General features: G+C 44.5%; 1 protein-coding gene across 1 annotated transcript in view; it reads right to left on the bottom strand.

Moving 5' to 3' along the window:
• Hmgxb4 (HMG-box containing 4) overlaps nucleotides 1-5,986 on the bottom strand; it is a 40,596-nt gene extending 34,610 nt beyond the window's left edge. The window contains exons 1-3 of the mRNA XM_029480253.1: nucleotides 5,924-5,986; nucleotides 771-874; nucleotides 5-150 (exon numbers count right to left, since the gene is read on the bottom strand). Of these exons, the coding sequence (XP_029336113.1) occupies nucleotides 5-150; nucleotides 771-801 (177 nt within the window). The 5' untranslated portion in view covers nucleotides 802-874; nucleotides 5,924-5,986. The remainder of the gene's footprint in view (nucleotides 1-4; nucleotides 151-770; nucleotides 875-5,923) is intronic.
• Nucleotides 5,987-12,273: the final 6,287 nt, after the last annotated feature.

Below are 12,273 nucleotides of genomic sequence, written 5' to 3'. Positions count from 1 at the left end.
CCTTTGACTTCTTCTTGGAAGAACTCCTGACCTGCGCAGCAACTTCTTCCTCTTCCCTTAAGAAATCTTTGTAAGACCGCTTCTTTTCTCGTTGGCTTCGGCCAGCTGCAAGTCCTATGTCCTCAAAGCTGTGATCACCATCAAAGCAATCTGGGAAGCACAGGTTCATTTAGGGATGGAAATGACAAAAGTACACAACAACCAAAGGCCAACAGTCCCATTTCCAGTTACAGTTATGTCTCAGTGCGTCCACTGAAATGCAGGGCTAAACCCAGAGGGCCAAGAAGACTTCTGACGACCTGGCTGCAAACACAAGACTCAAACCTGAAAACACAATGCTTCCATGCTATCCAAATGCCCAGTGTGCGTCCTCAGACATGGTTTCTTAGCAGTGATCTGGCAGGTAGATACAGACTTGCGAGGGAAGGCTGGAAAGGGTAAGGATTCATGTGCTGAGCTGCTCTGTGGGAGTCCAGTGTAAGATTCCTAGTCCCAGACTCCTGCACACTGGAGCTGGCAAGGACTACGAGTGCTGTGGGGATCACCCCAAAAAACTAAGACTCTTATTTCAGACTCTTGTGTAGGAACCCCTGTTCTGGTTTTCATGTCCATGGGCTCAGTCTGGGGATGATGTGGAGGCTGTGTCTCACACAGTCCTCTGGAGCATCACTTGGTCTAGGCTGTGTGCCCAGTCTTGGTCTCTATATCCATGGACTGCAGGGATGGAAGAGGTTATGCCCTTTGGAATGCTTCTGAGTAAGGGGTCATACCTTCTTTCTTCATGGAGTCATCATAAGCCATGGTGGTCCTGCAGGGCCTTTGAGAATGTGTTGTGTCACTGTGTCCAGGCTCCTTCCCGTCTACAGGACCAGGTCTGAGAAACAAACAAGGAAAACCTTCCTGTAATGTGAAATCACTGTGGAGAAGCAACCTTCCAGGTGGAAATTCCAAGTAATCCAAGGGCTGACTGGAACACAGGAGTGTCTTGTCAGCTCCTCCCTCTGTGCATACACTCGAGTTGAACTTGCAGGGAGGATGCTAAGCTTAACTGGAGTTAATTCATGTCTTAGAGTTGACATTTGAAGAAATCTAAGATACTTCTCAATTAAAAAAAAAAAAACTTCCAAAATTAATGAGAATTTCTGGAATGCCAACGGGACTAATGACACTGAGACAGGGTAGAAAGTGACATTAAGTCAGAGGCTGGGTTCAGTCATAGTCACAGGCTATACAGATAAAGCCAGATGCAGAGGAGGACAGAGGACACCAACAGTGGAAGACCACAAAGTCCTACTGATGAGTCTGCTGAGCTCGTAAGTTAAACAGCACACACATAGATACTAATAATTTAAAGCTTTTCATTCGATTGGGCTTTATGAACTTATTTAAATTAACCACTAATACGGGCATACTTCTCAAATGTGTTGGCTATATGGAAATTTCCAACACTAACAAACCCTTTTTAAAGGATAGAAAGAAATATTTATCCACTGGTGATAAAATTTATAATTTTAAGGTTTTTTTTAAAAATTAATTTATAAGTACTTTAATTTAAAAGTTCTAAGAATTGGGTTTTGTCTTTTGAGACAAGGTCTCCTTACATAACCCTGGCTGGCCTAAAACTCACTTTATAGACCAGAGAGGTCTAGAATTTACAGAACTCTACCTACATCTGCCTCCTGAACACTGGAATTAAACAATGTTCATCACCTTACATAGTTCTAAATATTTTATTGTTTAAAGCAGTGGCTCTCGATCTGTAGGTCAGGCAATCCCTTTGGAGGCAGGGATGTCAAACAGTCCTTTCACAGGGGTTGCCCAAGACCATCAGAAAACGCAGATATTCAGTCATAACAGTAGCAAAATTACAGTTATAAAGGAGCAACAAAAATAGTTTTATAGTTGGGGGTCACTGCAACATGAGCAACTGTATTAAAGGGTGTCATAGCATTAGGAAGGCTGAGAGCCACTGACTTAAAGCTTTTGTAGCATTCAAGTTCAAATGTCCATATTGACTTTGAAAGTGATAAAGTTATATATTGCACTCTAAAGTAAATCCTTAAAGTACCTTAAGGACAGAAAATATTTGCATAGTTTTTCTTTTTTGAGACAAGGTCTTACTATGTAGCAGCTCTGATTGGCCTAGAACTCACTGCTTTGCAGGACATCTGAAATAACTAATTTGAAAATGTTCTCATTCAGTCAAGTGCTTAGAAGTTAATCTAATTGGTAATTTAATTTAACCTTCATTATAATAAATGACTTTAGGATTACTGAAGGACAGTTCTGTAACATTATTAAGCCCTTCAGATAGGTGTGGAGAAAACAGAAGCACAGATTTTGTGGGAAAGAAAACATAAGCTGGATTAACGGGAAAATTTCATGACTTAATGGTTAAGAGTTTTTATTTAGTGAGGCTTGGTGGTGAATACCCTTAGTCCCAGCACACAGGAGTCAGCATGTCAGGGGCATGTGGTTCTCTGTAAATCTCAGGCCAGTCTGTTCTACATGAGTTCCAGGCCAGCCAGGGCTCCCAAGTGAGACCCTGTCTCAAAACAAAACAACAAATGTTTCTTTAAAAGCCACATAAATACAATGCACAGGCAGGCCAAAGTTGACAATACAAAGAAAAGCACTGTCATGATTTTCAAAGTCTAAGAATTACAAAATGTGAAATGAAGGAATTTGTTCAAGGTAAGGGAAGCTGGAGGGAAGTAAATCTACATGAAGCCGATTGTTTAAAGAGCTGGCATGCTGGTTGCTCACAGGGCTTTTCTCATGAAATGAAGAAAATGTAGGGTCAGGCCTCATGCAAGAATGTAAGGTGACAAGATATACATGGCCATTTTTTTCTGTTTTAGTGTTTAATTACTACACTTTCTTAAATAGAAATGGTTCTTCACTTCCAACCCCTTGGTATTAACTTAAAAGGGAGTGAAGGTGGGCCACTGAAAATGATATGCACTCATTTAAAGACAACAATTTTGCCAAGTGGCACACTTCCAGCACTTGGAAGGCATCGACAAGTGGCTATCTAGTGAATTCAAGGCCAGCCTGATCTACATAATGGATTCCGGGGCTAGAGAGAATCTCTCAAACAAAACAATGGCAATATTCTCACTAGTTCAAAAATGATGAGTTTATTAGAAAGCCATACAGGTGATCTTGGCTTTCACAAGCTGACACTAAGTAAAATAACTTTAGATTGAAGTTTCAGGCTTTTTGTACCTGATGAACTTTGGCATAGAATTCCTGAGAAATAATGGCCCCCTCCTCCCCAGTCCAACAACATCCTTATTTAGTCTCATAAGACATCCATCAGTCCCTGGTCAAACATAAGTAATGGCAGGCCCAGAGGCTCATAAACAGCTTTCCCCCTTTGAGAACATTAAAAGTAATATAAGATACAATCAGGCAATGTCTTATTGGGTTGGAAGCCAACTGAACTTTTTACTAGGTGTGAAAAGTTACTTCTTGACTGCTGGGAAAATTAGTAGATTTTAAAAAGGTTTGGAAACATAAAATTAGGGAATGCTCCTGAAGGCAGGTCAACACAGACGTGCTGGCTTTCTGTATTAGGACTACGCCTGCTACTACTGGAACTTTCTTAAAATAAAGACCAGGGACTGGTGAGATGTCTCAGTGGTTAAGAGCACTGATTCCTCTTCTGAAGGTCCTGAGTTTAAATCCCAGCAACCACATGGTGGCTCACAACCATCCATAATGAGATCTGACACCCTCTTCTGGTGCTGTCTGAAGACAGCTACAGTGTACTTACATATAATAAATAAATCTTAAAAACAAACAAACAAAGACTAGATGCTTGTAGGAAAAGTGAGTGAACCCTGAACTCAAATCCAATACGTAGGGCAGCCCAGAACCTGAGAAATACTATGGAATATTCCCAGGCTGGGCAGACTGACTGGCCCTAAATGGTGGCTGCCTCACAAGAAAAAGACAGTACCAGGGAGGGGGAAAAGGTCTCAAGCAGCAGTGTGAAAGCAAGCAGAGTTCAGGAGCATTTACACAAGATTAGATGAACCCTATGTCTCAAATTAAATTGAGGGCTTAGGGGTACAAAGTAAATTGGGAGAGTTAATGAAGATCAAAAATTTAGGTTTGATTTTTCACATCAGAAAACAACTACATCAAATGTTAGCAAACACAAAACAGGTGCTAAAACCCATTCTCTTGAATTCCATAATTTTGGAGTTTACAAAATTCTATGCTGTCAACTTCTTGGGGCAGGATAATCTTACAGTTAGTTTGTCTTAGTGTGCAAAAACATGACAGCATAGAAAAGCTCATTCATTGTTTAATACTGTTTATGCCATTATAGATAGCGAATGCTTAGAAAAACGTGAACAGCGTGGCTCGGCTCTTCCAAGGCTTTTCTTCAGGGTATGAGAAAGGAGAAGCAGGCTGTTAATTCCACTTGAAAATAAAACTTCAGCACAGGCTTTTGGGATAACCAAGTAATTATGAAAAAAGTTAAAATCTTCAAAGGTAGAATTTTGTTATTTTGGAAATTCAAAGCGTTAGCTATAAAAAAAGTTTCAGAAACTAAGTTTTTGGAGGTAATCCCAGTTCCATCAATCGCTAATAGTATCATCATCCCAGAACAGATCGGAGAACTGAAAAAGAAAGAAAATCCACCCAGTAAACTGGGCAAGGAAGGTCTGTCTCCTCCAGGCGGGAGTTTCCTCCAAGGCTGTTTTTAGGAATTTAGATTGCCAGTCCGTGCAGTCAAAGGAAGAAACACATCCAGCTGTTGGCAGATTCTGATATTTTGTTGCTACTTCTAGGATAGCACAGGTGAATTCTTACTTCAGTGGGTTTCCTTCCTTCTTGGATCTGTTGGAGTTCTTGCCACACCCTTTTCCAAGGACCCACCTATGCAGCACTCCAGCCCCTGCCAGCTTCGCAACTTGCAGAGATCTCCATCGCCAGAAAGGCGCACTGAATCTTCTCACTGCAATGCTAATAATTGGAACCACGACCACTGCACAGATTGGCTGATAACATACTCGGTTCCACGAGTTCAGCGATCCAAATTTTGACAAGCCATAATCAACAGGCTTTACTTTGGATGCAGTTTTTAAAAATTTATTTTGCTACGAGGGTATAGAATCAGCCAGTACTAGAAACAAGGGTGGGGTGGGTGGTAGACATATCTTGTCTGCTATATGATATAAACTAAAGTGAATCTACAAGTAGTGGTTATGGAGGGGGGAAATGGGCCTGTATGGAGATGACTCCAATTAAGAAGGCATGTTCAAACTGAGTCGCACGCAAAGAACACACACAATACGAGATCGTTTATCCATACGGTCCCCAAGACCACCGTTCCCGGGGTCCCCGCTGTGATAACCTCCGCAGGTCTGCTGCAACCGCTAGTTCAACAAAGCTCTGCGCAGCGCAGAAAGCTCCGGGCATCCTCTCCCGCTCGCCGCTCACCGCGCGCCCAGCCCTCCCGCCCGCCGGCCCGGGACCTCTCTTCCTGACAGCCCCAGGTAGCCCGCGCCCCGGCTCCCGCGCCGCGCTCCGCCCGACCCGTGTTCCCACGTCCCGTCGGCCTCCGGCGCCCCGGAGCGCCCAGACAGCGGCGCAGGGGGAGGGGCGGCGCGGGCCGCGGGTCCCTGGGGCGGCCGCACGCCCCCTCCCGGCCCCGCAGCTTTCCCGCCTTCCCCGTTTGAACAGCTCCCGCCGCCTTCCTCCTGCGGCCCGCTCGAGCCCCTTCCCCGGGGCGGCTGCAGCCGCTACTCCAGTTCCCGGCTTGGCCCCCGAGCTAGGCCGCGGCGGGCCTGAAGCGCCTCCCGGACGGTGTCGGGGGGCCGGAGCGGTGGGCGGAGGCCGGGCGGGGCCGTTGCCGCCCCGGGGTGGGGGTCCGGCCGGGTCTGGTGGGGGCTCCGCTCGCCGCTACCTTCACTCGGCTCGCTCGGATCCCGCCTCAGCGCCGCCGACGGCCGCCATCTTGGAGAAGGAGAGAAAAGCGCGAGCAACAAGGGCGCCTCAGTCGAGCCCAGAGCGCAGACTCCTACTGCAGCGGGGCTACCGCGCCGGCGAAAGAGCGTCGAGCTCATCGAATAAAACCTGCTTGCTGAGCGCGGTCGCGGTACCGTTTGAGAATACAACTCCTCCGTTCCAGGTTTAGTCTAGAAATCTTTTCTCGGTCTAAACAAATAATTTCCCGTCTCCTGTTTATTCTTCAATAAAAATATCTTTCTGCAAAGAAATTGCGAATAAAAAATATCAGGCATTTAGATTAATGTAGCCAAACACCTGCCCCAACCCAAAGTCTTTACAGCTCCATAAACTTCTATGCAATTAGAACAGTCGTTCTGAAGCTATGGAGCTTGGCTTTGGATTTTATTCGTTCACTGTCAGTTACAATTTTATGTACTAATCTACCACGTGCTTATACAAACCTCGAAAATTTCATGACAGACTTAAAATTAGACAATTAGCTTTGTATTCTCTTTTAGGAACTCATGGGTCCTTCTCTGCAATCTCCGTCCTTTCTGATCACCTAATAGTAGCCCTTCTTGTTCTCCCTTTACCCCTCAATCTTCTGTATTTAAGGCGGAATGTTATGCTGTTTATTTCAAGACAATCTGTTCTTTGCTGGACTCAGAGCGATAAGGGTTAATAGCCGTATTTATTTGTAATTTAGCATCTACATCTGGATAGTAGCCCAGGTGAAGTGGAAGACCATACACTTGTAAGACACGCTGTTTTCTCACCAAATTATTACACCGCTCACACCAATTTTTGTTTAAGTGTTAAGAGGACTGGTGAATTGGTTCAGTGGGTTAAAATATTTTACACCAAATCTCTGGGTATGTGTTTGACACCGGAAATTTACATGGTGGAAAGAGAGAACTGATTCATGCAAGTTTGACTGCCACAGGAATGTCCCCTAAAAACACACAAAATGGAAATAAATAAAAGTTACTCTTTCTCTAAGAAACAGGAGAAAACACAGTTTCTTCTGATTTATTGAGGAGAACTTAATAAATCAATAGCACTTACAATTTCCAGAGCCTGGTTTAATATAAAGACTTTGTTTTTGTAGCATAGTGTTAAGTATATTATAGCCTTCCGTGTGAACAGTGCTCACTCCATCAGGGCAACCAGAAGCTGGTGCCCTCATCACTGAAAAGACCCAGCCTTCATCTGCTCTAGGGAGGAAGTTCTCTTCTGTTTTGCTTTGTCAAAGTCACAGGAGGTAGGCAGTTTTGGCAGGAGGGATGGGTGGAGGAAGCGACAGCCCTGGCTGTCCTGGAACTCATTATGTAGACAAGGCTTGCCTGAAATTCACAGAAATCCTCCTGCCTCTGCCTCCTGAACCCTGAGATTAAAATCATGCACTACTATTAATTCTTATATATAAATATAATTAGATCATGTTCCCTCTTTTCAACCCTTTCCATTTATTTCTCTCAAATTCATGGCCTCTATTTCTTTAACTGTTGGTGTGTGTTCGTGTGTGTGTGTGTGTGTGTGCACATACTCATAGAAGCCAAAGGAATATACCAGATTTCCTGGAGATGGATTATAGACAGTCATGAACTGTATAGTGTGAATGCTGGGAACTGAACTCAGGTCCTTTGGAAGAGTAGTATTCACTTAACCTTGCAGCCATCTCTTCAGCTCTTCAGCCTGTTCTTGACCACAATACTATCATTCTTGGATCACTGAACATACACTCATTCATTTATTCACTGAAACAGACCTTATGGAAAGCAGAGGGTATATCAGGCACTGGGCAAGGTGCTGGGCACTAAAAAGAGAACAAAGTCAAGGGTAGGTACTTGAGCCTCAGCAGCTGATACTCTGGCTGGGAGGGCAGCAGAAAATAATAAAGCCGTGTTGTAGTGAGTGGTGGTGTGTTGGTTGGGGAAGAGCAGTACAGATGCAGGTAAGGGTGGAAAGGCCTGCTCTTTAAAATATGACTTGGGTGCTTCTTGTGATGAGGTGCCTGCTGGCACTTGCTTTGCTGGAAGGGGAATTGGTGGTGGCGTCCAGGAGGTCGAGGCACTCTGAATAAGCTCCTCCTCAGAAGCATGTGCGTGAAGCTTCACTGCTGTGAACATCCTAGCATGGCTCTCTGGAATTTGGCAACAGAAGGTGGGAGATGAGAGCTGACCTCACAGAGTTCTCCTCTGGCTTCATGGGACATAAAGAACACATTCACCATATTGATTGTAGTTGTTGGTTGGGTTGACATAAATCAAAACTCTACCAAACCTCATACTTTAATACATGACAATTTGAAATATTTCAGTTGTTCATCAATAAAGGTATCAAAATATCATAGAGAGACACAAATCCAATTTCTAGGAATGAAAGCTATAATAATGCCTGGGATACCTGGATAAAATGAGCAGCCAATAAGATACCAAAGAGCAGATCTCCTTAAGACCCATCAAAGATACCACCTAAATGAAATATACAGAGGAAAAGCCCCCAGATGAGGTTTCAATGACTGTGGGATAACTTTGAACTTAAGATAAAAGCAATCTGAGAAGCTGAGAAAGGAGAATGAATTTTTATTTGATTATTGTTATTGTTGTTATTAAAACTAGAGAGCTACAGTGGTTATGAACGTGGGCTGCTCTTCCAGAGGGCATGAGTTTAGTTCCTAACACCACCCTTAGCTCACAATATATGTAATTTTGGTCCCTGGGGGAGGGAGGATCCAGTTCCCTCTTCTGGCCTCTGAAGAACTGCACTCAGGTGGTATGAAAATCTGTATGCGGGCAAAGCATACATAGACATAAAATGAAAATAAGTAGAATATGAAAAAAGACATAGAGGTAAGGGATTTCTGAGTTTGAGGCCAGCCTGGTCTACAGAGTGAGTTCCAGGACAGCCAGGGCTACACAGAGAAACCCTGTCTCAAAAAAAAAAAAAAAAAAAAAAAAAAAAAGCAAAGCAAAGCAAAAAGACAGAGAGCTAAGTATAGTGGTACATACCTGTAGCTACTTGAGAGGCTGAGGCAGGAGGATTTCTTGAGCCTAGGACTTTGAGGCCAGCCTGGGCATCCTACAGAGAGAAACTTTTACTTCTAAACCGACAGCATTGGAGAAAGGTTAGCAAGCTGTCTCAGTGGGTAAAGGCAAGCCTGATGGCACGAGTTCTATCCGGGCATCTGCCTGTAAGGAAAGAATGGACTTCTGAAAAGTATCCTCTGACTTCCACATATAATCTAGGCACTCGAATGCTCCCTAGCATCATCATTATCACTGATTAAAACAAAAGAAAGAGGCAGAGGGGATGGCCGGCAGGTCGGCGGGGCGAGCGAAGCGCCAGGGTGGAGGTCTAAGCGCCCAGCCCGCTGTGCCTGTGCGTCGCTCCCACCCTTTCGCTCCCACCCTTTTGCGTTGCGGGCCCCGCGGGACTCGCAGTCAGAGTGACCCTGGGTGATTGCCAACGCCTCGACAGGAAAGTAAACAGACTTAACTGAGGATGTCTGAAAACCTTGACAAGTCCCATGTAGATGAAGCAGGACAGTCAGAGCCTATGAGCAAGGCCTGGAAGGTGCTCTGGAGTGCTCTGATGAAACCTTACAGAAAAAAGTGAAGTCAGACTCACCTAGTTCCCAAAGAGTGGGAACTCATTAACTCTTTGTGAACCAGAGAGAAAAGAAAGGAAGAAAATTGGGGGCTGGAGAGATGGCTCAGCTGTTAAGAGCACTGACTGCTTTTCCAAAGGTCTTGAGTTCAATTCCCAGCAACCACACAGTGGTTCACTATCATCTTTAATGGGATCCGATGCCCTTTTCTGGTGTGTCTGAAGACAGTGTACTCATATGCATAAAATAAATAAATATTTTTTACAAACAAAACAAAATAAAGAGAAAAATCAAAGAAGTGATAGAAACTTCCCAAATCTAAAACTGAGGCCACGAGGCATCATCACAAGCTAGTTGCGCAAACAGTGATCATAAGACAGTTTTAAAATAAAAGTAGCCAGAAGAAAAGGCTATACGTGTGGGGAAACATTTAACATGCCATGCTGTGCTTATTAAGGTCTGCCTGTAGGTTTGGATGTTGACCATAGTCTCTGGACACCTGAATTTTAGGAGGCAGCTTTAGTTTTCTTGCCCTTCTGTCTGAAGGTTGACAATTCTGGCTCATGACCAGTCAGTTATCCAGAGAACAGAACCCCAAAGCTCTCTCTGTTTCCTGAATGCACACACAGTACGTACATTGCTCAAACAGCAACAGCTCAGAGCCCTCTGCATAGAGGCTTCAGCTTCTGCTCGTCATTTCCAGATTGTGCCAGGTGCCTGGATATACCATTTAGCTTCTATTACACCTCTTTTCATCCTAGCACTCTCCCCAGCTACCTCAGGACCTTCAGAATCTCTGCAGTGACAAGGCTCCCTGTGCCTAGCTCTGCCTCCCCACCTTGCCCTTCTATGCTTGGGTCCAGGAGCCATGTGGAAAAGGATCTCATGCCCAAGTGGGTAGCAATGAGTTCCCTAAGGAGGATGAATAGCCACCATTTGTCCTCAAAGAATGAATTCAGTGTTGGATAGCTGGACTGCCATTGCTAATTAAAGACACAAATCCCGGGGGCTGATGAGATGGCTCAGTGGTTAAGAGCACTGACTGCTCTTCCGGAGATCATGAGTTCAAATCCCAGTAACCACATGGTAGCTCACAACCATTCATAATGAGAAACAAACAAACAACCCTATAGACTGGAGCGAACTGGGGGATGGATCGAGCAGGGCCCAAAGCAAGAGGGAGAAAGGGAAAGGGGTTGGGATGGGGAGAACACAAATGTCAGGGCTGAGTCTAGATTGTGGGAAGCCACATACGCCATTACAAGATGGCGCTGGCTACCGCTGGCCACTTTGGGTAAACAGCCAATGTACGCATGTGCATAAGGGTCCCCCCCCCCCCAAGTCACAGCCCATCCCGGGGAATGTAAATGAGGTAGTGAAAGCACAACCAATCAGGTATAGACATGCCACTCCTAGGCCTATATAAGCAGCACCAGTTCTGGGGCTTTCGCCTTGGCTATCAAGCTCTTCCAATAAACGTGTGCAGAAGAATCCTGTTGTGGCGTCTTCCTTGCTGGCGAGTCAGGCATCCACACTAGATCACTGGTCCAGAGACCAATTTAATACCCTTTAATTTCCACTATTCCATCTCAGAGCAAAATACCGGCCTTTTCCATAAACCAGGCCATAGTTGAGATTACTCCAGTCTACAAGATATGTTTTGATGACTTGAAGCATCAGAGGGAAGATAAGAGTCCCCTTTTCCTTTTTTCCCAGGAGTACTTTGCCTATGTAAAAAGTAACTACAAAGAAATAAATATCAAGTGGGCAGTACAACAGCAGAAGGCTGCCATCCCACTGCTTTCCTTTTGGCCTCTGGTAGCAAATTCTGTGACATTAAAAGGTAGTTAGCGGGCTGGAGAGATGGCTCAGTGGTTAAGAGCACCAACTGCTCTTCCGAAGGTCCTGAGTTCAAATCCCAACAACCACGTGGTGGTTGAAAAAGAAAAAAAATATGAGGTCGACCTCATATTTATAAAAGGTAGTTAGCCTGGGCTGGAACAATGGCTCAGTGGTTAAGAGCATGTACTGCCCTTCCAGGGGACCTGAGTTCACTTCCCTGTGTTCACAATGGGTGGCCCATAACTTTTTCAGCTTCATGAGGATCCAATGCGTCCTACTTCCTCAAATAGAGATACATGTAAATAAAAAATAATAAAAATAAATCTTAAAAATGAAAGCATTTAGTGGGCTGAGGATGTAGCACACATATACACATACATTTTTTTTCACTTAATACTTTCAAATTAAGGTTGTTCCAGGGTATCTGCGACCCCAGGAATGGAGATCTTGTTTAAGGAGAATTACTGTATTAGCACTGAATTAAGTGGACTTGACGGAGCCTACTAACTAAGCAAGCCAATGATGGTGACAAGGGAAGATGCTGAGGAGACAATCAGGCCAGGTAGGGCTGGGAGCTCAAAGCTGTTTCGTGATGAATGTACTTGCTTGCTTGCTAAATCTTCTCCTAACTGATTACCTCTTCCTGGAGTCTGAACTGAGTGTATGAATGAAACTGAGAGGAGGCACCTGCACACCTCGTGCTTTGACCAACTGGACTGACCAGCTCACCCCTCTCTCTGTGTGCCGTAACTCTGTAAGACCCTGCGCTAGAGCTTGATGGCACCCTGTTTCCTGGGACCCACTCTTGCTATAGGGGAGTTTCCCCCTCTAACCTCTTTTTTTTTTTTTTTTTT

The sequence above is a fragment of the Mus caroli genome, chromosome 8, assembly GCF_900094665.2.
Source record: "Mus caroli chromosome 8, CAROLI_EIJ_v1.1, whole genome shotgun sequence".
Lineage (NCBI taxonomy): Eukaryota > Metazoa > Chordata > Mammalia > Rodentia > Muridae > Mus > Mus caroli.
The sequence above is the reverse complement of the archived record's forward strand: the minus strand, read 5'-3'. Positions and strand labels throughout refer to the sequence as shown.